The sequence below is a fragment of the Hirundo rustica genome, chromosome 15 (assembly GCF_015227805.2).
Source record: "Hirundo rustica isolate bHirRus1 chromosome 15, bHirRus1.pri.v3, whole genome shotgun sequence".
NCBI classification, from domain to species: Eukaryota; Metazoa; Chordata; class Aves; order Passeriformes; family Hirundinidae; genus Hirundo; species Hirundo rustica.
Genome location: NC_053464.1, coordinates 15,416,415 through 15,444,130, shown reverse-complemented (window position 1 = coordinate 15,444,130; position 27,716 = coordinate 15,416,415). Strand labels below are relative to the sequence as shown.

Below are 27,716 nucleotides of genomic sequence, written 5' to 3'. Positions count from 1 at the left end.
CTCCCACACCGCCAGGGCTGTGCCCGAGGGACAGGCAGAGCCAGGTGCTGTGCCCGAGGGGACACGCAGAACCAGGTGCTCATCCCCACGCCCCTGTCCCCATCCCCACACCCCTGTCCCCATCCCCACGCCCCTATCCCCGTCCCCATCCCCACATCCCTGTCCCCATCCCCTCGCCTCTGTCCCCATCCCCACACCCCTGTCCCCATCCCCTCGCCCCTGTCCCCATACCCTCGCCCCTGTCCCCGTCCCCACACTCCTGTCCCCGTCCCCATGCCCCGTCCCCGTCCCCACACCCCTGTCTCCATCCCCACACCCCTGTCTCCATCCCCACACCCCTGTCCCCGTCCCCATCCCCACACCCCTGTCCCCATCCCCTCGCCCCTGTCCCCGTCCCCAAGCCCAGCAGCCCGTCCCAGCCGATCCCTACGTGGATGAGGTTCTCGTAGGTGCCGCACACGATGTGGTGGTTGGTGACGGCGATGGAGTACACGCTGCCTCCCGACGTCTGCAGCACGTGCACACACTCCAGGTTCCGGATGTCCCAGATCTGAGGGAGACCCAGCAGAGGCAGGATGAGACCCGTCTCCAGAGGGGAGATCCCTTGCGGCCATTCTGCCATGCACGGAGTCAGCCTGGGCTGCCCGTGTGCCCAGATCACACCTTTAGGGACAAACCTATCCAGCTGGGAATGTTCAGCACTGAAGAGCCCATCCCTGTTATCTTATTTAGCTGCACAACTTTAAATATCAAGGCTGGAAACCTGTGGAGACTTCACACCCTTTGTGCGTGACTGCACACATGTGCACACGCAGCCCAGCCCTAACGTCAGCACTAAAAACCCAACGCAGACAAATTAACAGAGATTCATTAACACTGAGAAGGGCAACTTCCAATTTTCCTGTGTCCCCCAGATGCCGAGAGGTGAACTATTCATCAAAACCTGAGCCAGCAGCGAGCAGGGAGGGCAGTGGGAACCCTCTCACGGATTTACGGTAACTCTGCAGGCAGACAGTGACCTTCCCTGTTATCAGCACGGGTGTCAGTGCAGATAAGGCTGCGGCAGCCGCCAGGCGCCACGGCTGAGGCCCCGGTTTATCCCAGTGAGCCTCTCCAGCAGCCCCCAAGGCCCAGCCTGCGGAGATGGGATCAGCACAGGAAAGTCCCACGTGTCAGCAGCGCTCTCACATCCCAGCAGCTGCCCCTGCCCCAGGGCAGAGCACAGAGAGGAACAGCGAGAGGTGGCTCAGGGTGTCGCCGGTGCCAGGGTCCCACCTTGATGGTCTGGTAAGATCCACTGTAGAGATAGTTCTGGGAAGCCACCAGCGCTCGAACCCAGTGGTTGAGACCTGTCAGCTCCTTCTTCAGCTTGAGCTCAGTACCCACGATGTCCCACACCTGTGGAAAGCAGGGACACACACACGCACACACACAGAGGGAGGAATCTCAGTGGAGCTGGGCAGGACACAGACAGCAGTGCCCACCCTCCCTGCTCACCCGCCCGAGGCTCTCACAGCCCCTGGGAGGATCCTTGTGCCAGCTCCCCTGCCTGATGGGAATTGCCTGATCCCACTGACTTGCCAATAAAACCCAGTTACTGCTGAGGAAGCACATTCCCTGAGGGAGCCAGCCTGGAGCCTGCATTGCTGCTGGCAGAGACCCTCCCCTAGCTGAGCCACGGGCTGCAAAACCTAAACCACAGCTGCAGCAGGGCAGTGCCCTGCACTTCCACTCCCACAGAGCTCCTCTGCCCACCCCTGGCACACGGGGACTGGCAGAGCTCACTCTCCCCACTCTGAGCCTGCTTGGCGCATTGGCAGGAAGTGGCCAGGGATGACAAACCCAAATTTCTCCCTGTGCTATGTGGCTGCTCCAGCCTTGAGCCCTCTCCAGAGCTGAACCACTCCAGGCTCCAGATAAAGAAAAGAGCAGAGTCCTCTCACAGATGGACGGGCCCATAAGCTGTCTCACCAGGAGCTGGAAGCAGAACCATGGGAATCTAGCCAAGGCTCTAAAGGGCAGCCTCAAAAGCTGTTCCTGATTTCTGCATGTTTTAGGTAGGGAATTCAGATTCAAGATCCTTTGGAGGCGGTTTCAAAACAGGCAGCCTGAATCTCCAGCCAGTTCTGGAGCCCAGACACAATTCCCAATGGTTTGGGGAGGTCTGCTAGGGGCCTGAGGAAACACATGCTCAGGAACTGCCAGGATACTCCAGCTGCAGCCTCAGGTTTACAGAGCTGGAAGAAATACAGTGTTTTTGCAGCCAGGGAACAGCTTCCCCCTGAGCACAGGGCATGGGCTAAGCCTCTGCAGGGCAGGCTGCTCTGTGGCTCAGGAGACCTTAGCAACAAGGTCACTTGCAGGTCAAAATGCCACTTCCTTCCTCTCTGGACACTTCTGCTTGAGAGTTTGTGCTCCTGATCCCCAAGCAGCCCCAGAGGAGCCCTGGAGCCGCACCTTGATGGCTTTGAGGGAGCCACTGAAGAGCATGTTGTGTGAGGAGACCAAAGTGCAAACGGGATTGTCGTGTGCTCGGATCGTGTTCACCTTCTGCAGGTTTTGAATATCCCAGACCTGCAAACAAGAATCAGGGAATGGTTTAGGTGGGAAAAGCCCTCTAAGATCAAGTCCAGCACCGTGAAGCCCACCAAAGCAGAGCACCCATGAGGGGCCAGGCAGGTCACCCTGCCTCAGCTCAGAGCAGCAGCCTCCTGCTCCCAGGCAGGAGCAGGGACTGGGAAATCCACCCCCAGGAAAAGCCCCAAGCCCAAGCCAGGAGGCAGCAAAGGAGGATTATCAGCCCCACAGGCCTGGCAGAGCAGGGACAGTCCCTGCTGCAGAGCAGGCTGTGGGTACTCACGATGATGGTGCAGTCAGCAGAGCCGCTGTACAGCTTGTTCCTGCAACGACACCGGGACACAAAGCGGGGTCACAGAGGGACAGTGCCACGTGCAGGGTCCCACCCAGCTCGTCCCCAGGCACTGGGGGGGACACGAGCTGCAGCCCCACGGCCTCGCTGGGCCAAGGCTGTGCACACCCACCCACCCCAGAGCGGCCCAGGTGCCCCTCCTCACTCACCCCTGGATGCAGAGAGCCAGCACAATTCCATCATGACCCTCCAGGGTCTTTTGGCACTTGTACGTGGTACAGGTATCCCACACCTAACAGAAAACACAAGGCAGAGGCTGGAGCCCGGGCAGGATGTCAGCATCCAGAGGAGGGAACAGGCTGGCTGTCACCTGGGGGCCGGCTGTCACCTGGGCACTGCCTGCTGGCCCCCAGGCCCCGAGGCTTGGCTAGCAAAGGGAATGAATGGACTGCAGAGGGTCAGGCTGAAGCTCATGAGACATAGGCCAGCAGCAGGAATCAGCTGCTCCAGCTCTGCCTCCCTCACCCCCGGCCAACACAACGCACTGAGACAAAGGAGCAGCTCTCAGGCTCCTGCTTTAGCATTTCCACCTCATGCCACGGCTCCAATGTGTGCTCAGAATGGCACAGCACAGCTTCCTCTGCCACTGCAAAGGCTTTTCCCCTGAGAGAAAAGTGGGAATGTGGTGCCCAGAGCAGCCGGGACAGGGCAGAAATCTGCTTTCCTTCCCTAAAGTACAGCAATATCCATTTCCTTCCACGTGGCTCTAAAACCAAGGAAATGAAACCAAAGCTCTGCTCCTGGCAGGGTGAGTTGTGGCAGCCCACGGGGGTCCCCAGCCCGGCCAGCAGCCACCAGCAGCCACCATGGTGACACTGGGCAGGGCTGTGGAGGCTGCACCGGGGCAGTGCTGTCAGTTTGAGTTACTGAAAACAGGACAAAGGAAAACAAACATGCTATAAAATAGGGAAAGGACACATTGGATCAGGGACAAATGCTTTGTTCTAAGATGACTTTTTGTAACAAAGGAACATAAAATCAGAAGCTGAAATAGTCCTGAATACCCTAAATGCCACATAAAGCAAAACCAGCAGCTGCAGGAATGAGATTCTAATCAGGGCTTTGCAAAGATCTCTGTTTGTCTCTCAGTTTCACTAGCACATAACGTTTCCTTACTGAGAATTTTGTCCAACTGTAATCACAATGAATCATTTGATTCTTCAGAAGAAACTTTAGGAACTGACATCTCCCCACCCCACAAATGAACTCAGCTTCTGTTCCACATGCAAATGCAGAAGGTGCATGGAAGAGGGAAGTTCTTACCTTAATGGTTTTGTCTGAGGAGCCACTGAAGAGCAAGTCTCCTATGGAGTACACACACAAACACCACACGGGGCCCTGGTGGCCCACAAAGGTCCCCTTGCACTTGAAGATCTGCTGAGGGTCATAGGCTGCAGAAAGGAGAGCCAGGTGAGGGAGGGAGAGCAGAGCTGCTGCTCTGCACAGCTGTGAGAGCACCCAGGAGAGCTCCCTGGGCATCCCCCAGCCAGCCCGAGGCAATGGGGACCACGGGGACCACGGGGACACTCACATCCAAGGATGCCCATGTTGAGCCGAGCATTGATGTGGGAGAGCTCATCCTGAAAAACACAACAAGCTGTGTGAGCTGTGGAGCCATCCGGGCCAGCCAGCCCTGGACATGGCTTCAGGACTGTCCCCACCACTGCTCCAACCCCTCCCCTTTGTCCTCTTGACTCCCACAGGGCCCTTCCTCAGCCGACTCATCCTCTGACTCTGCTCTACTCTGTGACTGCCACACCCCTCCGTCACCTCCCTCCAGGGACCACAGGGCTCTGACAGCACCTCAGACCTGCACCAAACTCTTCAGTATTCAGAGAGGCCCAGAAATACCTCTCAGAATACACTGTCCTCGCTCTGCAGTTCACCAGACTGCTCGGATCTTACATCTCTGCTCTCTGCAGGCAGAGAGGAGGGGACAATGCCCCTGTAAAAGGCCCGGCTTTAGAGCAGAAGCCTCTCCCCAAAGCCTCCCTGCAGTGCAGGAGAAGCCCAGCTAGGAGCAGAGCCAGGTAACTCCATCCCAGGGCGGCCCTCACGTTCAGCATGGAGGCGTCCCTGCGGAATTCCATCAGGTCCTCGCTCAGCTTGCTCTGGTTCTCGTCCAGCACATCTGCGAGAGAGGGACAGGCCCACAGTCACCGCAGAGCCGCTGATGGCATCCCAGGGAGCAGGCAGAGGGCACCCAGGGCCACCCAACCTTGCTGCAAGCAGCAGGGAAAGCAACCCCGGAATGCACCACCCAAGGAGCTGCCCTGTCCCTGCAGACCACAGAGCTCATCTGGAGCACACTCACCAAACTTCAGCTCCAGGTTCTTCTCCAGCTGGTCGATCTTCTCGGAGAGTTTCCCCAGCATGGAGCGCAGGAAGGCGATCTCCTGGTCCTTCTGGGCCATTGCCACCTGCATCTCGTGGAAGCGATCGTCCGTCTGCTGCAGGAACTCCTTCAGGCCCTCGAACTTGCACGTCTCCAGGTGGGTCTCGTAGGTGTCCTGGTTTCCTATGAACGTGCACCTGAAGGGGAGGGAGATGCTGGCTGGAGCAGGGCTCAGCTGGCTCCTCAGGGGAGCTCCAGGCCTGTGAGGGGCCCCAGCTGTCCTGATCCTCCTGCCAGCAGCAGGGATGCTGTGGTTCATGATCCTTCAGAGGGTGGACTTGATCACCCTGGAGGTCCTTTCCAATTTTAATGATCCTTCTGGGAGAGGCAAGTGCAGGACATGAGAGGCCAAGCAGCTCCCATTCTTCCAGCCAGGGCATTGGCCCCAAACTGGACTGTCTGGCTGGGAAGTTGCAAGGAAAAGCAGATCTTGGGCAGGACACAGAGCGTGCCATCAGTTTGTTGTGTTCACCAGGAGCCGTCTCAACCAGTGGAAAAAACTGCAGCTGCCCTCAGCAGATGCTGACTTTGGCCTGCAGCATGGCACAGAGTCAGGGCTGCTCTGCCAGGACTTGCCTTGCTCTGCCTCTACCAAGACATGGCTTAGGATCATGAAATCAGAGTCACTGAGGTTGGAGAAGGTCTCTAAGATCATCGAGCCCACGCATTCCCTCAAAGCCACCACTAACCCATGTCCCCAAGTGCCACATCTACGTGGCATCGAAATCCCTCGGGGGTGGGGACTCCACCACTGCCCTGTGCCCGTGCAGGAAGAACTTTCTGTGAACCCAAGCAGGGGCTGCCCCGGGGCTCGGGTGACAGGGAACCCTCCGAGCTGAATCAGCACTTCCTTGCCCTGGGACAAGGCCTGCTAGGCAAGACACCGCCCTGGTGCTCAAATTACTCTTGTCCTCATCCCCCTCTCTTCACGCTCTGACTCTCCTGCAGCTGCTCTGCCTGTGCACTCACCCTCCTCCTCAGCAGGCACCCTGACCCTCCTGTCCCCACCCAGAGGCTCTGGGGCTGCCTCCTGCAGTCCCTGTAACCCCCAGCTCAGCCTCAGCCAACGCACAGCACTGGGTAAAGCTGCTCCGAGGCCTCGGGGCCACCCCAAGGCTGCAGCGGCCAAAAAGCAGCTCAGCCATGAGCTCAGTGCAGCTCCCCCACCCCAAAGCATCAGCTCCTTACCCGTATTTGGAGTGGGGACACTTGATGTGCTCACACTCCTTCAGGTGAGCCTCCAGGTTCATTTTGAGGAGGGGAGGGCAGCTGGGGTTGTTGGGGCAGCGCACGGGCCGGTAATCGCAGCTGCTCTCATGATCCCTGTCCACGGAGAGAAGCAAAACAAGCAGGGAAAATCAGCAACAAGCAAAAATTAATGGCAACAACGCAGATCATCAGGAGAGGAGCGCACCAGCCCTGTGAGGCTGCCAGATGATCCAAAGCCTCCTGCTCTGAGACTGCAATTCCAGCTTTAAACTCTCATTTAGACAGAAAATTGAGAGTAATAATAACAGGCCACATTTTCACAGGGCACATCTACTTCTGCAGCCGATGGGCTGAGCCTTCAGGCAGCCATCAACAACAGGCAGGGAAAACATTTAGGATGGGGAGGGAGACAGATTCCAAATTCACAGGATACAACCAAGACAATTCCCCTCACAAAAAGAATCCCAAGTTCTCTACTTGACCACAGCCATGGAGTTTCATCCCAGATAAGGTGGCTGCTCCCACAATTCACCCCTGCACTCAGGGAGCAGAAAACACCGTCCTTCCCCTGCCACCAGCCCATCTGCCTCCACCTGCACCGTCCCCTGAAGCCACCCTGGCCACCCCCTGGCACGGCCCAGCGGGGCAGCGCTGGCAGGAGCCGTGGGGCAGCTCAGGCAGGCCAGGCTGGCACAGCCCTGTCCCTGGAGAGGCTGCAGGCTGGAACAGGCACTCACTTCCTGGCACTCAGCTTGATGGTGAAGGGGCAGCCACGGGGGTCCACCTCAAAGGCGGTGGGCTTGCTGCTGGCGGCGGGCCGGCAGCCGTACTTGCAGTGGATGAAGAGCTCCCCGATCTGCTCGGCCACCGCGATGTTGTTCACCACCACCGTCAGCTTGGCGTTGTCCACGGGGCACTTCTCTGCCAAGGGAGGGAAGGGTGACGCCGTCAGCCAGGGCTGAGATGGGGCATGGGCATTTCCGAGAGCCCCTGCGTGGAAATTGGGGTGTTCTGCCTTCCCCCGTCAAGCCAGCCAACTCCCAGGTGAGTGGCCATGGGAAGTCAGGAATATTCACCCAAGGTCTGCAAGCCGTTACCTTTTGTTTGTCTTGGGGCGTGGGAAAGTTACAGTTTATGTTAATCCTTAATGATTTGAGGGAGCTGCTGATGAAAGAAGCCCACACTGGTTCAGACTGCTTTGTCTGAAGGGTGAGTGTCCACAGGCAGTGAGCACAAATCTCCAGATGCCCCAGCCACAGCCTGCTCCTCACCCAGGCCTGGGCTCAGCTCCTGCTGCCAGCAACCACTGAAACCCAGAATCCTTTAGGTTGGATAAAACCTCCAAGGTCATCAAGCCCAAGCCTTGGAGCGATCAACACCTCCTCACGCTGTGAGCTCTGCCACATCCAGGTGTTTATGGAACATTCCAGGCATGGGGAACGCAACTGCAAAGCCTTTTGCTACAGATCTGTGGGCTGGCGTTGATACAGCAGAGCTCGGTGAGGGGATTAACATGCAAAGCAGAGGGACACAAAACTCTTAAGGCAAAAAGAGCTGCTGCTTTGCAGGACTCCCCAGGGAGCCCCTTCAGGGCTTGTGGTCCTGGTAATGCCAATGGCTTGGCTCTGTGCTGAACAACAGCTTGCCAAGAGGGGCATGGGCCTGTGCCAAAAAAAGGCTTTTTTTTGCAGCCAGAGTCCAACCTAAGCAGGAGCTGGTTAGCCCAGGCCAGCAGCCAGGGGCTTGGGCTCTCCCAGGGCTCTGGAAGGGCTGGGTGAGCTAAAGCAGCTCAGTGGGGCTCACTCAGGGGCCAGAGCCCTGGCACTGAGGGCATGGGGGACAAGGGGTTGATGCCAAACGTGGCCCCTGGTTCTTTATCCAGGCAGCCACAGAAAGCTTTCAGCTTGAAATCAGTGGGTCAACTCTGGGCGAGAGATGTATTATCCTGGGATTATCCATTGCATTTTCCAGGATCTGAGAACATCCTGTGCCCAGGAGCAGGGCCCAGCCCTCTCTGCAGCGCCCATGCTCCAGAGTGTACCATCAGCCCCCAGCCCCTCACCGCTGCAGTGGCACATCTGACTGACAGCTTGTTTTAAGCCCTTTGGACATTTTTTCTGCAGGCTTCTCTTTAGGTGAAAGCAAACAAACCAGAAAATAACAGTGTTTTGGCTGCATCACACAAGAACAGCTCCGTACTCACCAGATGTTAAGGCACATCTCCTGCAAAACGTGTGCTGCGGAGAGAGAAAGGAACAGCGGCGTCAGCGTAAAACGAGAGCAGGCAAATTATTCCCTGTGGCTACTGATGGGAAAGGTGGGAGATACCAAAGCCTGTGGCTCAGGAGCCTCAGCAGCTGTTCAGCCTGTTTTAGCTCAGCACCACAGGGCAAAGCCCAGCTGCTTGCTCAGGCAGCTCAGGGTGAAGCACAGCTCCTGCTCCAGAGAGCACTGAGCACACAGTTTGGAGCTTTGATGCTCTCCCCATTCAGGATCAGGCCATGATCGTGGTGAAGCCAAAGCCAGGGGCAAGTTCTGCCACGCTCTGATATTCATGGGATCACAGAATCCTGGAATGGTTTGGGTTGGAAGGGATCTTAGAGATCATCAAGTTCCAGCTCCCTCCCATGGGCAGGGACACCTTGCACCAGACCAGGGCTCAGAGCTCCGTCCAGCCTGCTCTTGAACACACCCAAGTCTTTCCCACCCTGCACATCTGCATCTCTACTGCACCCTCCACTGTATCCCATGCCATCCCTCCCATTCCCCTGGGAACCCTCGAGGGAAGGGGGAGCCTGGCCTCTCCCTGTCCTTGCCCAGTCAGCCCAGCACATCCATCCCTCTGGAGCCCTCTTAAGGCAGCAGAAGCTGCCCTGTCCTGCTGTCAGGCAGATGGAACAGCTGGTTTGTAAGCCCATTAAATGCTCTGTAAATTTGAGCACTTTAAATAGCTCCCCTCTCCGTTCTGACAGTTTAACTTGACAAAGTAGCAAACACAATCTAACACACTAATGAACATAAAGGCTGCGGCGTTCCACTGGTCCTGATCCTGCCCCGTGCATTCCCTGGAGCCTCCTCAGCCACATTCCCTGGCCACAGAGCCAGCTCTTGGCAGGGCTGTGAGTCCCCCTCTGGAGCTGTTATCCGCTGCCCTGCTCCCATGGCCTTTTCCTGCCCGGCACAGCTGCACCGAGCTCCCTCCAGAGCTGCCAGAGCAGGGCTGCAGACGAAGCCAGGCTGCTTCCTGCACTGGGGTTTTTTTTCCACATTAACCAGTAAATCTCAGTGTCTCTGTGCAGAGCTGCTTACTGGAATGGTGCAGCCAAGCTGCACCAGCTTCTAGCACTTTTTTTTGGGGAATAGCACCCTCACTGCAATAAACAATCCTGAGCTCTGCTGCTGTTGCTACAGCCCCATCCTGGTGATCAGAAGCACGTCAGAAGCATTAGAGGCATCTCAAAGCCATCTTTCTTCACAAGCAGCACAGAAGCAGCAATAATATACAGCTTCTATTAAGTCCCAGTAAAATGGAATCCTGAAGAATATTCATAATACCCCCTGCCTTTCATTTGAGGATCTCAAATCCCTTTGCAAACATTAACTAAATGAAGCTTCAAGCCATTCTTGTTTTATAAGCAACACTTCCTTCAACAACTGAAGCACAGCCATTCCTGGGGTGCCCAGGAGCTCCTGCAGAGACCTTCAGGAGGAGTTTTCAACCTCAGGGAAGCCACAAGGAGAATGAAGATGGCCAGGACAGGGTGGCTGACAGTACAGCTCCCCTGGGAAAAGCAACCCCACTTTAAGCAAGCCCTAGTTTTGCTTGACAGTCCCCATGGAGAGACAGAGGGGACAGTCCAGTGTGGCTCTGGCTCCCACAGGGTATTTGAGAGAGCCCTGCCTTACCCCACAGGTTGTGATGACGGGATCCTTAAACACACTGCAGCACAGCTGGCAGCACAGCTTCACGGACGGCTGCTCTGCAAACACCAGGGGCTCCTGCAGGGCACACAGAGGGACACAGACAGCCTGGATTAGTCCAAACCAAGAGCCTGCAGCTCTGCAGAAGGAATAATGTGCTACTCCCTCAGTGGTGAGCCTCAGGGAGCCTGGGGCACACCGAGGGTTTCATTGTCTCAACATTAAATTCTGTCTGGATCTGCTGAGCTCCAGCAGGGGAAGAATGAACTTGGGAATGGCTGGAGACCCTCAGCTCATCATAAACTGGGGGCCACCAGCACCTGTCAGCAAAGTGCACAGACCCTTCTTTGCCAATGGTTCGAGTCACCAGAACGGCATGAGCTGCACTGGCTGGGACTTAGCCCTTGGTTGGCCTGAGCACAGAGTTGTCAAAAAAGTTGAGCAATTTTAAAGCAGCCGGCACACTCTTGTGCTTTTGAAGCATTCTGAAGGAAGGGCTCCTTCACTCCTCAGGAAGCAGAAACAACATTGTTTCTGCTGCAATGGGCCCATCTCTCCAGTTTTGTTTAGCAACTAGGACAGCCAGCACAGGGCTCCAAGCCCATCCTCCCAGAGCACCATGCCTCTCCAGGGCTCCAAGCACGTCCTCCAGGAGCACCACGGCTCTCCACGCTCACATTTCAGAGCGTTTCCAAGCAATCTCTGCAGTTTGCTCTGTCTTTTCATCCTGTGCTGCTCTCAGAAATGCAAACTCAGCCCCACGGATTGCTAAATATGAAACATATTCTTATCCCAGATCAGTGGCAGAACACTGCCTGACCTTTAATTCATCCAGTTTGGGGTTGGTTACTGTGTCACAAGCTAAGCTCAGTTTAAAACTATCCTCCCCCAGCATGTAGATAAATCCGTGCACCCTCCCAGGGCTTACAACCAAGTCTGTGGGGTGCCACACAGCCCTGAATGAGGATGGGGCTCCAAATCCATGGGGAATTGAATTTCTCTTGCTGCCTGAGGCCAGCCCACCAGCCTGAGCCTTGCAACCCGCCCTGCTCTGCTGCAGGGCCAGGGAATCACGCAGGACTTTGCAAAGACTTACAGTTTTTCTGGGAAGCAGAAAAGCCTCACCATTGTCCTCGCTTTCCAGGCAGGGAAATGGTACATGAGGAAGCAAAGTCAGTGGTGGAAACAAAGTTAAAAGCAGGAGCCCGAGCCAGGCAGGGCACAAAATCTGCCCGTGAGAGAGCTCTGTGTACTCACGACAGTCCACTAAGTTACTGTTTTGACACTGAGCTTCCTAATCCTGCTCCTTCAGACAATCCCAAATACCTACTGGCTCCTCCTCTTCCTCATGGAGTGAGAACGTGGAGCGCAAGGACATGTTGGACTCGGAGTGCAAGGAGCGGACGGAGATTGCGGAGTCGGAGCGGCGCGGGGTGCTGATCGGAGGCTGCGGACACAGAGCACCTCTGGTCAGTGCAAATAATCCCCAAACTCCAGGAAAAGCCTTCAGGTTCAGTTTTCCCCCTCCACAACACTCGGCTGCTCCGCTCCCAGCTGCTGTGCGCCCTTCCCTGCACCGTGCCCAGAGACAGGAATCACTGGGGTTTAACTCCCTAAGCCGAGCTGACATCGAAATTCCAAGCACACCACTTGCTCCAAGGTGCATTCCCTGCACACTTACCGTGCACACCCGCAAAGCAACGGTCTGGAAGAATTAATCCTTCACGGAAAGCTCCGAAAACCTCCCCCAGAGACTGCTCCAGCTCCTGCAACGTCTCTAATCTCTGCAGCAGCACTTGTTGTTGCACTCACTATCTAACTTCTGCCAAATTTCTTTGCGTAAGTGTGGAGACTTCCTTCTATTGAATTCTCTGTGAGCCCGGCTCTGCCGCTTCCTGCTCGGGAGGGGAGAGCGGAGCGGACACCGCGCGCACCAATCCAGAGAGATCCTCTGCCTACGGCGGCCTTGGGATTGGCTTTGGGGGAGCGCTGCCGCCGGAATATTAACCAGCAGCACGGCTCCGAGGGTGGAATATCAAGCACCAGCACGTAGCCAAGGTGCCATTCCGTGTCAAAGTGCCACCGGAGACTGCAGACCATGGGGAGACTGGATTCGAGGAGCCAGTGTAACTGCAGGGTTACTCTGCAAGAGATGCTGCTGGTGGAGTGGAAAAGGTGCAGAGAGGAGGAATAAAGGTCTCCAATGAGCAGAACTGATGCTCTGACAAAGAAATGGAAGAATGAAGCCAGAAGCTTCAGACAAGGCATGATGGATGAGCATCTGCACGTGCCGCACTCTCCAAGGCTTGGCTGGAGCCTCTGGCAGTCTCTAGTCCTGAGGAGTGTGGGCTGGAAGGAGCTCTGGAGATCCCTGGCTGCCCACTGGAAAAGGGACTCTCCCTAGTCCTGGCCCAGATCAGGCCTGGCACTGCCCAGGGAACAGGGAAAGCTGCACAGAGCAGACTCTGCTGAGTTCCTATCCTGCACCTTGTGAGAAAAACGCTCTTCCTCGTGTTCCAGCTGAGCCTCGGGAGCTGCATTCTGTGTGCCTGCCCTGGCTCAAAGTGGGTGACATCAGACCCCAGCACAGACAAAGGCAATGCAGGAGGGCAGTGGGGCTGGCAGGAAAGTCAGCAATGAAAGCTGCAAGATGAGATTCAGAGGCTGCTGTTCTCCTCAAAGCACGCTGCAGTCCTGGTGCAGTCGGCTGGGCTGCAGGACAGCAGCAGACCAGGATCCTGATGGTTCCTCACACTGCTCTGCTGCTTCATTTTTATGATCCCGGGCTCCGAGGAACTCAGAAATGCTGCATCTGCTTAGAAGCCAAAGCATAAATGTCTTTCCCTTAAAGACAGCATATTTATTGACTAAATACATAAACCTTAAGGAGGAATGGTTATAATGAGGTAAATCCATTTTATGTGTACCCATTCGTTTTATTATTTTCCTCCACTAGCAGCAGAAAGTATTAAAATATCCAGGATGACTGTGCACAGTTCCCACCCTGGAGGTGACAGGGGGATGAGGGCAGCAAAGGCAGGGAGGCAGGTTTGTCACCAGCAACATCCAGTGAGCAGCACCAACAGAGAACGGGGACTGCAGCACTCCCAGGGGCAGGGGTGTGAGATGGAAGGTTTGTGTAAGACTGTGGGCTCAGCTCCCTGCGCCCTGGTTTGGATAACGCTGGTGTTAACTGCACAGCAGAGAAGGGGATATGCTGAGAAGGATCCCTCACTCCCCCGGGCTGTGGGGACAACACAGAATGGCAGAGGGCGTGCTGGCAGCTCCAGACCCTCTGGGTACCTGCAGCCTTGGTTTTGCCAAGCAAATAAAGATAAAACTCAAGAGACCTCATTTCTGCACTAAACATCAGGCACAGCTTCAAAGAGCCCAAGGATGGAGCACGCAAACATCTGATGGAAGATGGAGAGTTTTTTGCTGGCAATTCAATCCAGCCTGTGGCTCAGAGATGAAGCTCCCTGTAAACAACAAGACTTTGGACAGCCAGGCAGCCTCCATCCACAGCATCCAACTGTTCCAATCTTCAGCTGCAGCTCCCATCACCTCAGAGACAGGAGCAGCCTCCAGCACCGCCCTGCTTCCAGCTCCACGCAGGCACAGCAAGCTGGGAACCTGTGGCTCTGTGTCCAGGAGGGACGACAGCAGCCACTCAGTAATCCCTGCCCTGCACACAGAACACACTGCTCTGCTTTTGTTTCATTAACAGCAGCTTTACAAGGAAAGAAGAAGGGGTGGTGCAGGTCACAGGAGGGCTCCCACTCGTCTCCAACTGTCTCTCTGATGGCTGAGAAGCTCTTGGCAGCTTCTGGAGGAGGGAAAACTCAGTCATGAGGAAGGGAAATCCCAGATTATTTCTTGACAAAGCAAATGAGGCTTCCTAAGAGGGTTAGTGAGTCTGCCTGGAGCAGCAGGCAGAGCTGGACTGAGGCCGTTCTGGTTTGTCAGCACCTCACGCTGCTTCCTGAACCACTCATTAATCCTCTCACTATTTTTACTAAAGAATATTTAACACTCCAGGGAAAGTGGGCTGAGACTGTCCAAGAGGATTGAAGCTGGCTCCCAGCAGAGATCTCCCCCATTCTTGGCTGCACACCCCAGTTCGTGCCAATGGGGTTTTCAAAGGAGTCAGGGAGTTTCTTTATCACACCTGGCTAAATGAAATATTCACAGCATCCCCTCCTCTGGAAGAATCCTCCCCTTGGCCCTGTGAGAACTGCTCAGCTCGTGAAAAGGGCACTGTGAGCCCAGCACTCAGCCCACAGGGTCTGTGCTGACAGCCAGGGGTGGCCTGAGCCCTGGCCCAGCTCGTGGGGTCAGTGGTGGGCTGGAGAGCTGCACTTGCCAAGGACACCAGGCAGATCTTCAAAGGACTTGTTAGAAAAAAAGACCAACAACAAACAAAACCCCCACGGGCTCACATAAAACACAGCAAGATCTCTGAGCAACAGAAGGAACTTTATAGGATGCTGACAATAAAATTCTTTACAATCTGGTGTCAAATTTATTTTAAGAAGTGCTGCAGCTCCACACTGTTGCTGACCCCAGTCACTAACTCCAGCAGCAATGATCCATTTATGGCTGGCTTGGAAATTGGGTCTTGTAACCTAAGTCTACAAGTACTTTACTGGGAGTTTGCTACTAACATGTTTAGATCTGAACAGAGCTTGTGGTTGTGAGATGTGGCAGAAGCACCAGAGACGAGAGGAGATCCAGCCTCGGAGCTGTCCTTCCCTCCATCAAGGCTTGCTTTGCTGTTGCTGTTCTTGATTTAATGGATTTAGCTAATTTAATTTCTCTCCAAGCAGCTAACCCTGGAGCCTGTTGAATCACTAAATTCCCCAAAAAGAACTTACTCAGAAGCGAGTGAGAAAACTGGATACAAAATTGGGAACTGCTTTACCCCCAAGATATTGGGAGACACGGGAACGGTTTGTGCGGGAAGCCCAGCCCATAGTGTCCAACATCCCACTCTGCAGGTCCCAAACCCTCTCCCTGTGGTCAGAGGCCCCATCTGGAGGTGGGAATAGGAATGGATTCTACGGCCAGAACTGCAGAGCCAGCTGGGATCCATCCAACACCGAGAGTGCCTGGCCCCAGTCACAGCCCAGCCATCCCTGGCAGGAGCTGCTTCCTCCCGAGGAGCTCCCTGCTGTCCCAGGAGCCAGAACACCCTCACAAGGAGGCTCTGGGACTTGTAGTTCCCACATAACAATTTCAAGCAGTGTGAAAAGCAGCTCCAGCCTAAAGCCCCAGGTCAGAACGAGCTGATCCCCCACAGCACCAAGCTTGGGAGCAGCTAGGAGTGCTGAGGCTGGTGCTGCCTCTGGGGCACATGCAACACAGAGAATGATGAGGGAGGCAGAGGAGTCCAGAGGGGCTCCAGGCACCTCTCATTTCACTTCTGATCAGCTAAGCCAGTCAGGAGGGTCCTGACAACACCTACCATGCCATCATCCTCGTCCCGTGGGGAGTAGGTGAGGGTGCTGGAGGAGGACGGGGTCCGACGGTGCTGCTTGAAAGTATTGGTCCCGTCAGCTTTAAAGGGAATTAAAAAAGAAAAAAGGCATTTAGGGTCCTCAGAAACATTTCCAAGCTATGGGACAGGCTCTGTAGCTGTGAGTGTTCTTTAGAAAATGAAAAGACTGGGGATTCTCCAATGCTGGTTCATGACTGGATGTATCAGCACCGGTAGAACAGCCCTGATCTCTGAGAGCTCGCCCAGAAAAGAGCACAGATAATATTCTGTCAGGTCCACGGGTTAAAAATACTATTAAAAGGAAATTTTATACTCCCACATATCTCAGTCACAAATGAAAATTGCCTGAAGCCAGGGAGGTCTGGGTATCCCTGAGGCACAGGGGAGCCATGCTAAATTAAATATGAAATATTTGTATAGAGATCATGTAACTGACTCTTATACGTATCAAAGTCTGAATGTAAATATTCGTGGGTCCAAAACCATCCAGAGTCCAGGACAAATGTAATCCAAACATCTTTCTCGAGCAGATGTTCATTTCCTTATCAAAATCTGTGTCAACACTTTTTGTTTCTATTAAAGGAACGATACTTGTATTCCAAAATGAAACCAGGCCTCTTCCTACATTCACCCCACATGCCAGGGCTCAGGCTCCTCTCACCTGCTGAGCTTTGAGGAGCAATTGTAAATGAGCAGGGACATTTGCATCCCCTCCTGTCTGAGCTAAAAATGGCCACGGGGTTTCACCGAAGCTCCAGAGTGACTCACAGGCAGGCACAGAAGGAAGATGGAAATTTTCAGCATCAGTGACGACTGTCACAGGGATCAATAAGATTTGGTGCTGAGCTCAGTATCAAACCCTATTGTACTACTCTGTTTCCAGCAAGGGCGTCCCAGTGGTACTGCTCAGTCTGCCTGAGGAGAGAAAATTCCTGTGCCTGCTCACTTCCATCATGTCAGGACTCTCGGGCTGAGTAACACCAAACCCAGCCCCTCAACCCCTGGTTAATGAGCACAGAGATTCTCCCAACGTCTTTATGATCTGTAAAACAACAACAACCACCCTGGAATCACCCAGAGTACACATGAAATACTCACCCTTTGTGATGGTGGTCACAGCAGAGAAGGCTGGCCCGAAAGTTGTTTCCATTCTTGTCTAAAACATTGAAAAAATGAATGTCAGGGCACTGAAAGCCTTCAGACTTTGCCTGAGCTGGTGAAATACTGCACACACATTCCCAGCTTTTATCTGTGAATAGTGAGATTTGAAGTGGCAAGAGAACACCCCATTTCGAAAGAAAGGATGCGAGCAGAGGGAGCAGCCCTGTCCCCGTCTGTGCCACCAGCAGTGGCCTTACCCCGTTAGTGTTTTCAGAAGTGGTGATGTTTGTTGTGCCACTGGAGAAACGATTGTAGCGAGCGTTCTTGTTTGAGCTCATAATCTAGGCCAGCATCTGTTAGTCATGGGAAGCTTGCTCTGTGGAAGGAGAAGGACACAAAGGGAGTTAGGCTCGCTGTGGGTATTTTCCTGGGCTCAGAGAACACTCTCCTGCAGCACAAAGCCCAAGTGTTTACCTAAACTCACATAAACCTGGATTTTCAGAAGCAAGAGGCGAGGACAAAGTCAGATTCATTCAAATCGTTCCTGGGTGAGTGTTCAGCATTTTTTAAAATATATGATTATCTTTTAATGAAAGCCTCGTTTCTCTCCCTCCACCGTTTCATTGGGCTCGAGTTTGCAAAGTCAAGAATCCCACAGTAATAATCTGCAGAAACACATGGAATTTGCTTTCTTTAACCTCTGCTGAAACCTGATACTGCTTCAGGGCACAATTATGCTGCTGTCCCAGCAAATCTGACAAGATGCTCTCAGTCTCCTTCAGAGACACGACACCCTCAGGGAGGAGCTGCAGCTCCTCTGCCATCACACAGAGGTACTCCTGGCCCAGGCAGGAGTTTCCCTCAGAGAGGACAGAGCTCAGCCTGGCATTGGGGAGGTGGAGTGTCTCAGGTGTTTCTACCAACTGGTTTTCCCTCATCCGAGAGTGCCAAGTCCCAAACCTCCAAGCTCTCTATAAAAACACCACTGTGATTTCTCCGCTCGACAGAAAGGGAAACTGAGGCTCAGGGGGAGACAGGCTCCCAGCACGCAGCTGTGGCCTGGGATCTGTGCAGGCATTCCCAGCTCCCTGGAGAGCCCTGGCACACGGGGCTGGGCACATCCTGCGCACACAGTGCAAACGCTGCAAAGGTGACGGCCGGGCTGTGCTCAGGGCCTGACACAGCACCTCCCTGCAGCCCTGGATCCGACAGCTCTCAGGCAGCCAGGAACTGCAGCAGCAGAATCCTGAGCAGGGGATTGCTGCTCAGGTCTAAACCCTCAGAAACAACTAAAATGGGCAAAAATCATAAAAAAAACCCCCAAAACTCTGAAGAAAGAAACAAACAAACAGAAAGCCTGAAACCAAACCCAAAACCATCTGAAAACCAGGGATCTGGATAATGTTTTCCACACACGTGACAGCGCTGTCCTGGCTGCTTGCAAATGCCAGATCCCTGAGGAGATGCTGAGCACAGAGTCTGGAGCTGTCTCAGAAGCAGCAGGAATGAAGCAGAGTTGTGCTGCAGCATCAGGGAGACCTGCAGAGTTTAAAGCTGGGCTCCAGCAAGACAGAAGCTTGGCTTTGGCCACTGGATCCTTTCATTCCTGTCCGTGTTCCTGAGGGCAGAGAGAGCAGAGGGAACCGGGAGGCTGGGAGATGGGAGAGGGCAGACAAAGGGTTTGGGCCACTGGCCCCAGGAGATCTGAGCCCCACTGACTCAGCCTCTCTCCCTCTGGCAGCCTTGGATGAGCCACTGGAGCTCTCGGCTTCCTCCGGGCAAAAATTCCCCCCTCCTGCACAAGGCTGAAGATTCCCCTCTTCAACCACAAAGCTGAAGATGAGAGGTCTCCAGCTGGGGTCTCCAGATGATGCAGTGCTCATAAATTAAGCAAAGCAAGTACTTCCATGAGCGATGGCACAAACTGCCGCATTCCCTGGGATTTCCCATCTCAAGGCTGCATTATCTCATGTCCAATAACACGTGTACCCCTAAAATTCCCTCTCCACAGGTCCCCTACACCTAGCAGTATAGCTGGGCTCACCATTCTCCTCTGGAAAAGGGATTCAGCACTCTGCTCCTCCCAGCACTGGGTGGAAATAGAGAAACATTCAAATTCCCAGGGATACGAAACCATGCAACACCTACCCACACACCCTGGATCCTGCACTACTCAAAGGCAGGAGCAGAGATTTGCTCCCACTTCATCAGCCATGTCAGTTAAGGTTAAGGGAACCTTGCGTATCAAATATTCCTCTTGGGGTTTAGGGCCAACAATCACCCCCAGATGGAAAGAGAGGAAGCCCACCCTGATGGAGGATCGTGGGCTGTCTGGAGGCTCAGGCAGAGCTTTGTTCCCTCTCATTTGCAGGTTTATCACCTTCAGATGGAACAGATGGAGACTCAAGCAATGGGAAACACTCAGAGACAGGGAAAACAAAAATGGGGATAAACTGACAGCGTGAGGAGCTCTGTGATATCATTAAAGGTTGGGTCAGATGTGCCACGAGCAGTGACTGCAGCCACTGAGCCCCTGCAGTGACCCATCAATCCCTGCCTGGGAACCTCCAAGAAAGCCAAAGCGGGGAAGGGAATGTGGAATACAGAGATTTTCCACTCACTGTTTCTAAGCTTGACCTGTGCCTGCAGCTTGGCTGAGCAAGGTACCTGCAGCAGCAGCAGGGAGCCTGCTCCTGTCTGCTCCCAGCAGAGACCAGAGGAATGCGAGCAATGCAAAAAATGTCCAGCGGAATTTCAGCCAGGCTGCACAACCCCAGCTGCCACAGCAATATCTGATTTCAGCACAAACCCCTGCATCCACCACAGACAGGAGCATTTCAGCAGAGCAGACTCCTCTCCAGAGCACTGTCTGTCTGACAAGCTCCTCACACCTTCCTTTCCATCACAGAACCTTCTCCAACCGATATCGAAGAATTTAAAAGGAGGCAGAAAAGAGCTGATGGTGTCAGCATTAATACCAGATTCCTACAGCACTTGCAAAAAATCTCTGCCAGATCTCTGCACCTTTGCTTGGCACCTGAACCCTGCCAGCTACACTGTCCTGTGCTCCCAGGCCTGGGGGATGTGTCCCTCTTGGGAACCCAGCCTGTGATCCAGATTCTCCTTGCCTGGACTTAATTTTTTACATTTTTTTAACATGCAAAATCGGTGGTTTTTTACAGTAAACAAAGTGGGGGGGAAGTCTCCCCTGGAAAAAGGAAGCTGTGGGGACCCAAAATTCAGTAAATCCCACAGCTGATCATAACCAGATGTGAGGGGGGGCAGGGATAGGTTTCAGCATTTGCACATTGCAGGGATCAACTCGAGGCTTTTGAGACTCAGTGAGAAAAAAAGCCTTGAAATCCTACTGTAGTAATCCAGGCAAGAAAAAACCCAACCACCAGAGGCAGCTGCAGGGGGAAGCAGTGCTCCTTCTCCCCACTGCTGAGGGGAGATCCAAAGCCACACATCATCCCGTGACTGCACCTCAGAGCTGGCAGAACCAGGACCAGTGGCCTGGGTAATTCCCCCTCTCTGCCCACTGAAGCTCTCTCCGAGGTTATTCAGCCCCAAGGAAACCGCTGGGCTGGCAAATTGTCCCACAGCAGGAGTGCTGCCAGTGGGAAAGGCAGGCAGGGGTGATCCTGCCCTGGCTGACGTGAACCTCCTTAGCTCACAGCTTGGGTACCGATGGCGTAAGACACGAGCCTCTGTTCCCCTTACAACACTGCACTCACAAGAAGAAGGGTTACACATCCTGGAGAGCATTGGCACATCCCCAGGGAAACACTCCCACAAAAGCATGCGTGGGACAAGGACAAGACCGGCAGGTGCCAAGGGCACAGGGTGTTAAGGGGCTAATTAACTATTCTGTGCCCATCAGCACCTCATCAGGGTGACGAGGACTCTCAGCATCTGGCCTGACCTGTACAGCACGGGCTGGAAGAATGCAGAGCTGCAGCAGATCCCTGAGACAGACACCTCTCGATGGACAGGGCCGAGAAGCAGGCAGGGGAGCCCCTCTGGTCGCTCCTCAGCTCAGGGAACACCAGGCCACGGCTCCCAAGCACCAGAGCCGAGTCAGCTCGTTCCAGCTGCAGGGTGAAGTGGTGAACAAAAGCCAGCGCTGAAATCACCACGTCTGCAGGTGACACTCAGCTCCTCTCAGCAGCCAACGCCAGCTGGTGGTGGAGAACTTAGGAAAAACCCCACGAAACGAAGGAGGCAAAGAGGTTGTAGATGAGGTAGAATCTAAAAGACCTGACCCAGCAGGACATTTCTTACGCTCTTTAGATGTCAGTCTGTGCAGGAAGGACGTAATACACGAAGAGAAGCTCAGCCTTACTGATGAAATCTGTGACACAGTCATTTTACTGTTTATATGTTTTTCCTGTAAGTCACATCAGCTTTTCAGAGTGTCTTACAGTGAGACCATAATTGTACTGAGCCGTCATCAATAAAAATAAAAGGGATATTTTTAATTGCTGCTACTTTTTCCAGCGCTTGCCCTGACTGCAGGACTGAGAGAGCACATTCAACAGCTGTTTGAACACTGCCATGCCTTTGAACAAATGGAGTTCAGAAAGGAAGAGCATTTCATGTGATGCTTTTCCTAAAGGATAATGAAGCCTTGGGATAGGAGAACGTTTGCAAGACTCCATGCTAAAACCTGAAGCTGTAACTTTCAAATGTTCCCACAGCTGGATCAAAAGTGATTGCTCTGGTGAAACGAAGCACCTCAATTTTCCCAGAAAAATAGAATTAAATTAGAAGTTGGAACAGAGGCTGTTCCACGACATAAAAGCTACATTTGAAGCTTTACTTCCATTTCAGGTAACCTGGGAGGATCCACCTACAGCACCATTTCTGTTACGCAGCCCAGGTCTCAACAGTTCTGACCCTGCAACCAAAATTGTCCTGTGTGGGCTCAGCACCCCCTCAGTCTCTGCTGGGCAGGAACGGGCACATCCACAGCTCTGCCACACAAGGCCCACAATCAAAAGCTGCTTTAAAAGTTGGCCCTGCCACCGCAGAGCAGCGTGCTGTGCCTCTCACAGCTTGTGCTCTTCCACATCCTCCCTCAAAGAACAGACCCCTTCCGAGACCATCACATTGTAAAACTGTGGATTTGGTGAAGGAAAAAGAATAAAACCCCAGCCAAGCCCTGAAACCAACAACGTCCTTCCCCTCCAAGGCAAAAATCTCAGTCCTGCTGCAGTTCCTTGGGAGGGAATGGCCAACTCGGGGCAAGGCAGATCCTGATGAAAAAGATATCACACTTCAGAAGCTGACAACAGTCCCCCTCACACTCACACCACAGCTGGGGCTCACTGGTGCTCCTCAGCCGTGTCTGACAGAGAACAAGAGGCTGCCAAGACCCCACGGGGTCCTGTGGGCTGGCTCAGCTCTGTGTTGGTCTCCCTGCTGTAAATCTGGCAGACAGAGGGGCTTGCAACTCAACTGAAAACCCCTGAAGACATGGCAGGGTGGCAGCAAAGCCTGGGGGATGGAGAAACTTGGCCTCTGTTCTTCCATGGAGGGCAGAGGAATCTTTGTCTCGCCTGGATCCTGCTCTCCTGGAGTCCTGCTAGACCCAAAGCAATCCAAGCTCCTCTCTCCTTTATTCCCCGATCCCTGTGCCATGGCTGAGGCCTTTTCCAACTGCTTTGCCTTCAGGATGGCTGCACTGCATCCTCAGGAAAGCTGCAACCACCCCATCACACTACAGGAATCTTCCAGATTAAAGTCATAGGAAACCTGAGCCCATAGCCATGACTCAAAGAGCACAAAGTATCACCTCCACCCCCTGTTCCCCCCAGCATCCCCCAAAGCTTCGACACCTCGTGACACACACTCTTCTCTGCCCTCTGGATGCAACTTTAACACTTCAAGGATCCAGCTGAAATGCATCATCTCCTTCAGAAAAAAAACCAAAAAACATTCCAGCAAATTCCAGTCACCTGCTCTTTTTTTTTGGAACAGCTTCCTTGGGCTTTGCCACTGAGAATGAGCAGGAGGCACCCACAGACACCAACACTCATCGATCAAATCAGTGATCCCGGGAGAAACAGCGCCAAATCCTTGATTCCAAAAGAAATCAGGGGATGTGGACACTTCCACCACGGCAAATCTACTGAGAGCTTTGAGACAGAAGCACCACTCAGTGTCCCACAACCCCCAAACACCAGGGACTCAACTCTCCCCCAGGGTGACTCAGAATTCCCGGGGAGGCAGCGGGACACTGAGTGGTGCTCTGTGCTCACAACTCTGCCTAAGGAATACCGAGGATTTCCCACTTCTGAACCACCAGAACAACCTCAGCACACACTTGCTGGGTTGCTGCAATCAAGCATTCCACGCCCTCGCAAAGGTCACTCTGAAGGATCCCAAAATCAGCGTAACAGAGCTCCAGCTGCTGGACAGGCTACAGGTACCCGCTTCCAAACTGGTGCTGGACTCCAGGTACCTCCTGCTCTCCACCGAGGGATGAAAGCAGTTCCTCCCTCACTGCTGGAGGGGAGCAGCTTCCCGGGAATGCTGCCCACAGCCTGACACCCGGCACCCGGAGCAAACGCTTCTCCTTGGAGGAAACTCACCCTTGGCCATCCCGGAGCGGCAGAGCCCGGCAAGATGCCACCACCATGCCCAATTCCTGAGCTGTGGACAGGCTTTTCCTCGGCCAAAGTGCCTCTTCCGCTACGTGTGTGCGTGTGTGGATCGCTCCCCAGTGATGTAAACACAAAGGCATGCGGAGCAGTGGGCGATATGTAAATCCAGCTGGAAAATCCCACAGCTCAGCCAATCTCCACGCTGCCTCCGAGCTTTGCCCCGGCTGCTCCGGGTTCAGTTCAGTGCAGGAAAAACAACCCCTCTCGTAGCACACATGGATTTATTCCCCTGATCCGAGAAAGCTCCGGAGACAGAAAAGTCCTTCGCTTGCTTTAAGCAGAGTTTGAGTCGCTCATCCTCTTTTATAGTTCCCAAACTATTCAGAATCCTGAATAACAAATAGCAATGCGCCCTTTGCCTGGAGAGACGATCCAGGGCAATCCTGTTAAACTAGGAACAGCCACAAAAAGGCAGAGCAGGGGAGCAGGACTAGCCCAAAACACAGACACTGATGGTGTTGGGGGACTCTACAGCCAGGACAGCTCTCCCAGGCACAGGCACTGCCCTGCTCCAGCCCCAGGACACAGCAGGAGGGTGACTCTGAAGCTCCAAGCTCGGGCTGTGCTCAAGGCAGAGCAGGAGCAGCCTGGATTGATAATTTGGGTGCTGCTATCTTAGCTTAGCTGAGCACAAAGGAGGGTGACAAGTACCCCTGTGAGCAACCAGCTGCCTGGTCCCAGCTGTCCCTACAGCCCCTGATCCGACCCACGGGCACAGGGACGTGCTGGTGCGTGCCTCACCATGCCCATGGCAAAGGGGCACAGGCAGGGAAGGGACAAAGGGAATAAAAACCGGCAGGGAAGAGTTCCAACAGACTGAACGTGGTCACGTAATCCGAGAACTGAAAGCCAGGAAGGATTTCCCCTCCCATGCACTCCTCCTGGCACACCTGGGCTTGGCTGAGATAACCCGTGAGAAAGGTACAGTCACGCTCCAGGAAATCCCACACCCAGGGCCAGCAGGGCTTGGAAGGTCCCTGGGAACGGGGGAATGCTCAGCCCTCGAGGTGACCCATGGCTGAACACCACTGCAAAGTGCTCGGCAGTGCTCGGGAGCACCCCCAGGTGCAGGGCAGAGCTGGCACCAGCACCCTGCAACCATCCAGAGCCTGCAGGGTTCCCTGAGGCTCCGGCAGCACCTCGGGATTGTGGAGCCCTGGGGGAGGGAAGGGCTGGCTTCAGGCAGGGGACACAAACTTCCATGTGATGTTCACACGTGGCTCTAGGCCGTCAGAGGCTGTGCTGCCACAGGAGGGCTCACCCTGGGATCCCCTGAGTCAGGGAACCAAACCACACAAAAACTATGGATTGTTTTATTGGGTTTTTTTTCCCCTTCCTTGACTCCAATCAATGTGAAAACCCCTGTCAGAGTGTTTGCAGTACCAGCATCCCCTGACTGCAAACACCACCGTGGCTCAGGTTTCCCACTTCCACGGGGTGAAACGTTCCCTGCCCCAGGCAGTGTCACCTGCACACAAACCAAAGCCCAGCGCTGGCTGGAGCTTTCTGGGTGGACTCAGCCTGTCCCTTCCCTGCTCCAGACATGGACCCCAGGACCAGGAGGGAATCCAGCAGACTGCAGACAGTACCTGCCTCTGCAGCCTCCTGCATGATTTTAGGGATTCGCCTTGCCAGGGGAGGTGCAGGTTGGACATCAGGAGGAATTTCTTCTTGGAAGGGGTTGTCAGGAATTGGAAGGGAATGCCCAGGGAGGTTTGGAGTCCTCATCCCTGCAGGTGTCCAAGGAACACCTGGACTCAGTGCTCTGGGATCAGGCACAGGATGGACTCAGTGGTCTTGGAGGTCTTTTCCAACCTAAACAAGTCTGGGATTCTGTGATCTCACACTACTTTCACTCATCAAGGGCTTTCTGGAACCATCCCTTATCCCCAAACCCTCTCCTTCAAGCCCCACTATCCTCGCTGTGGCTGGAAGCTCAAACCACTGGCAGACAAACTCTTGAGCCCAAATTGCAGCAGCTGCTCAAGAGGAACCCGACTGCTGGAAACACATCGCTGCGGGGGGAAACGCACAGGGAGGCAAAATTAGAGTGCTGCGATTGAGACAAAGGCAGAGCAACGTTGCCAAAGTGGAAACAACAACTGCTAGGTCACAGTTCTTAACACAGCTGCGCCCTGGCAGGGACAACAGCGTGCACCTGGCGCGTTATGGGCACGCCAAAGCAGCTCTTTTAACACTCGGCAGCCCACGGCAGCACAGGGTCGCTGTCTCTGACCCCAGCGGAGCTCAAAAGGAAGCGCAACCCACGGGAAATCCTCCCCGCTGCCCTTCCCAGCACACCGGCTGAGGTCTCTCACCGGGACAGAGCCCAGGAGCTCGTTTGAAATGAGAAGAGGACGGCACAATCCGCAATCCACAGCCTGATCCAGACCCGCCAATGTTCTGGGGCAGCTACAGACACCTACCCGCAGATATCCCGCATTTTGTATATTGTGACCCCAAAGGCCAGGGAAATGAGCTTACTGGGAGGGCAGGAAAGAACCAGCAGCAACACGTGCTGCGGTCGGACAGGGAATGGAGCAGAAACGCACAAAACTCAGCAGAAAAAGCCAAGCAGAGCCTGCGATGAGACCCGGCGAACACACCGGGAGGGCAGCGGGGGCGGTGAGCGAACCATGGGCGGGATTCACCGGGGACGGAACAGCGCAGATGATGCTCGAGCTCCTCTGAGCGCCCCAAGAGAGCCGCTGGCACCCCCAGACACAGCGGACACTGGGCACGGGGCAGCCCCGGGAGCCTCCGCCGGCACCTCCCCGGCCCGCGGCCCAGCGCCCCCGGCCCGGCCCCTCCCCTCACGGAGCCGCCCGGCGCGGCCCGCCCGGCTCCCCACGGCCCGCCCGTACCTCCCAGCGGCGGCGGCGGCCGCAGCGCCGGTGCCCGGTCCCGGCACATCGCGCCCGGGCCTGTTCCCCGCTGCCGCCCGGCCCGGAAGAGCCGCGCCCAGCGCTCCTCGGGACTTGTAGTCCCGTGCGCCGCTTCCTGCCAGCCCCGCCGAGCCGCTCGGACTACAACTCCCAACAGCCGCCGCAGACAGTCACTCCATGCTACAACCACTGTTGCTACTGGTTCGCCCCGGCCTCCTGCCGTGACCAATCAGAAGGCGGCAACCGCCGCCTCGGGCCACGCTGCGCTGCGCGTCGCCATTGGCACGGAGGAGAACGGTGGCCAATCAGCCGCTGTCAATTGGCTGTGCCCACAGCAGCCTGACCAATAGCGGCGTCGCAGAGGCCATAAAAGATGTAGCGCGGGGCACGCGTGTCCTTTCCAGACGAAGGTACGGGATGGGGTGGGTCGGGTTGGGACGGGCGGGAGCGGGGCTGGTATCGGGGATATTACCGAGGGCGGGCCGGTGATGATCCACATTCACCTTTCTGACACCTCGTCTGAGGGCGGCGGGCGGCCGCAGCCCCTGCTGAGCAGCCACGGCTGAGGTCCGCGGTGCCCGCGGCCCGGCTGCGCGGTCGGTCGGACTCCTCCCCCTCACGCGTTGCCTTCTCCCCTCAGGGCTCGGCGGGAGCCGGCCGCGACGTGGGACTCGGTGGTGGCGGCGTCCCGGAGCCTCGGTGCCCGATCCGCGGCAGTCCCCGGCGTTCTGGACCGGTAAAACGCGGTGTCCCCTGTTCTGGTGTTTGCGGTAAGTGGGGCTGAGCCACGTGGGGAAATGGCTCCTGCTCTACGACGAGGCGGCTCTTAACGCACAAAGAAGCAGCTGCAGAGTGGGCTTGAGGAAAGAATTCACCGAGTTTGAGTCTTCCGCGTGAGTTAGTTCAAGGTGAATATCCTGGCAAGGTGGTGAGTGCAGTAGCGTAAGTGAAGGGATTTACACTCTTAACTCTAGTGCTACAGTGTGTAGATGGAGAATTTAAATCTTTTTTCAAAAATAACAAGTTACTCCTATAATGTTTTCACAGTCTCAAGACCAGCCTTAATCATAAATGCCTTACTGCTGTATTTCTGTCTTGGCTTCTACATAAA

The 27,716-nt window shown here is 54.8% G+C and overlaps 1 protein-coding gene across 3 annotated transcripts in view; it reads right to left on the bottom strand.

Moving 5' to 3' along the window:
• The window catches only part of TRAF7 (TNF receptor associated factor 7), a 28,447-nt gene extending 1,712 nt beyond the window's left edge, over window positions 1-26,735 (bottom strand). Inside the window, exons 1-18 of one of the 3 annotated variants that reach the window (XM_040078885.1) lie at window positions 26,585-26,735; window positions 17,310-17,428; window positions 17,050-17,107; window positions 15,919-16,010; window positions 11,785-11,901; window positions 10,440-10,532; window positions 8,737-8,770; window positions 7,271-7,454; window positions 6,513-6,647; window positions 5,244-5,461; window positions 4,987-5,060; window positions 4,461-4,509; window positions 4,193-4,320; window positions 3,079-3,161; window positions 2,861-2,900; window positions 2,458-2,574; window positions 1,276-1,398; window positions 431-550 (exon numbers count right to left, since the gene is read on the bottom strand). In XM_040078885.1, coding sequence (XP_039934819.1) covers window positions 431-550; window positions 1,276-1,398; window positions 2,458-2,574; window positions 2,861-2,900; window positions 3,079-3,161; window positions 4,193-4,320; window positions 4,461-4,509; window positions 4,987-5,060; window positions 5,244-5,461; window positions 6,513-6,647; window positions 7,271-7,454; window positions 8,737-8,770; window positions 10,440-10,532; window positions 11,785-11,901; window positions 15,919-16,010; window positions 17,050-17,107; window positions 17,310-17,390 — 1,746 coding nt within the window. In that variant the 5' untranslated portion in view covers window positions 17,391-17,428; window positions 26,585-26,735. Of the gene's footprint in view, window positions 1-430; window positions 551-1,275; window positions 1,399-2,457; window positions 2,575-2,860; window positions 2,901-3,078; window positions 3,162-4,192; window positions 4,321-4,460; window positions 4,510-4,986; window positions 5,061-5,243; window positions 5,462-6,512; window positions 6,648-7,270; window positions 7,455-8,736; window positions 8,771-10,439; window positions 10,533-11,784; window positions 11,902-12,135; window positions 12,294-15,918; window positions 16,011-17,049; window positions 17,108-17,309; window positions 17,429-23,648; window positions 23,797-26,584 lie in introns of those variants that run through there. The other 2 variants (XM_040078886.2, XM_040078887.2) reach the window with 2 other exon arrangements.
• Between the last annotated feature and the right edge of the window lie 981 nt (window positions 26,736-27,716).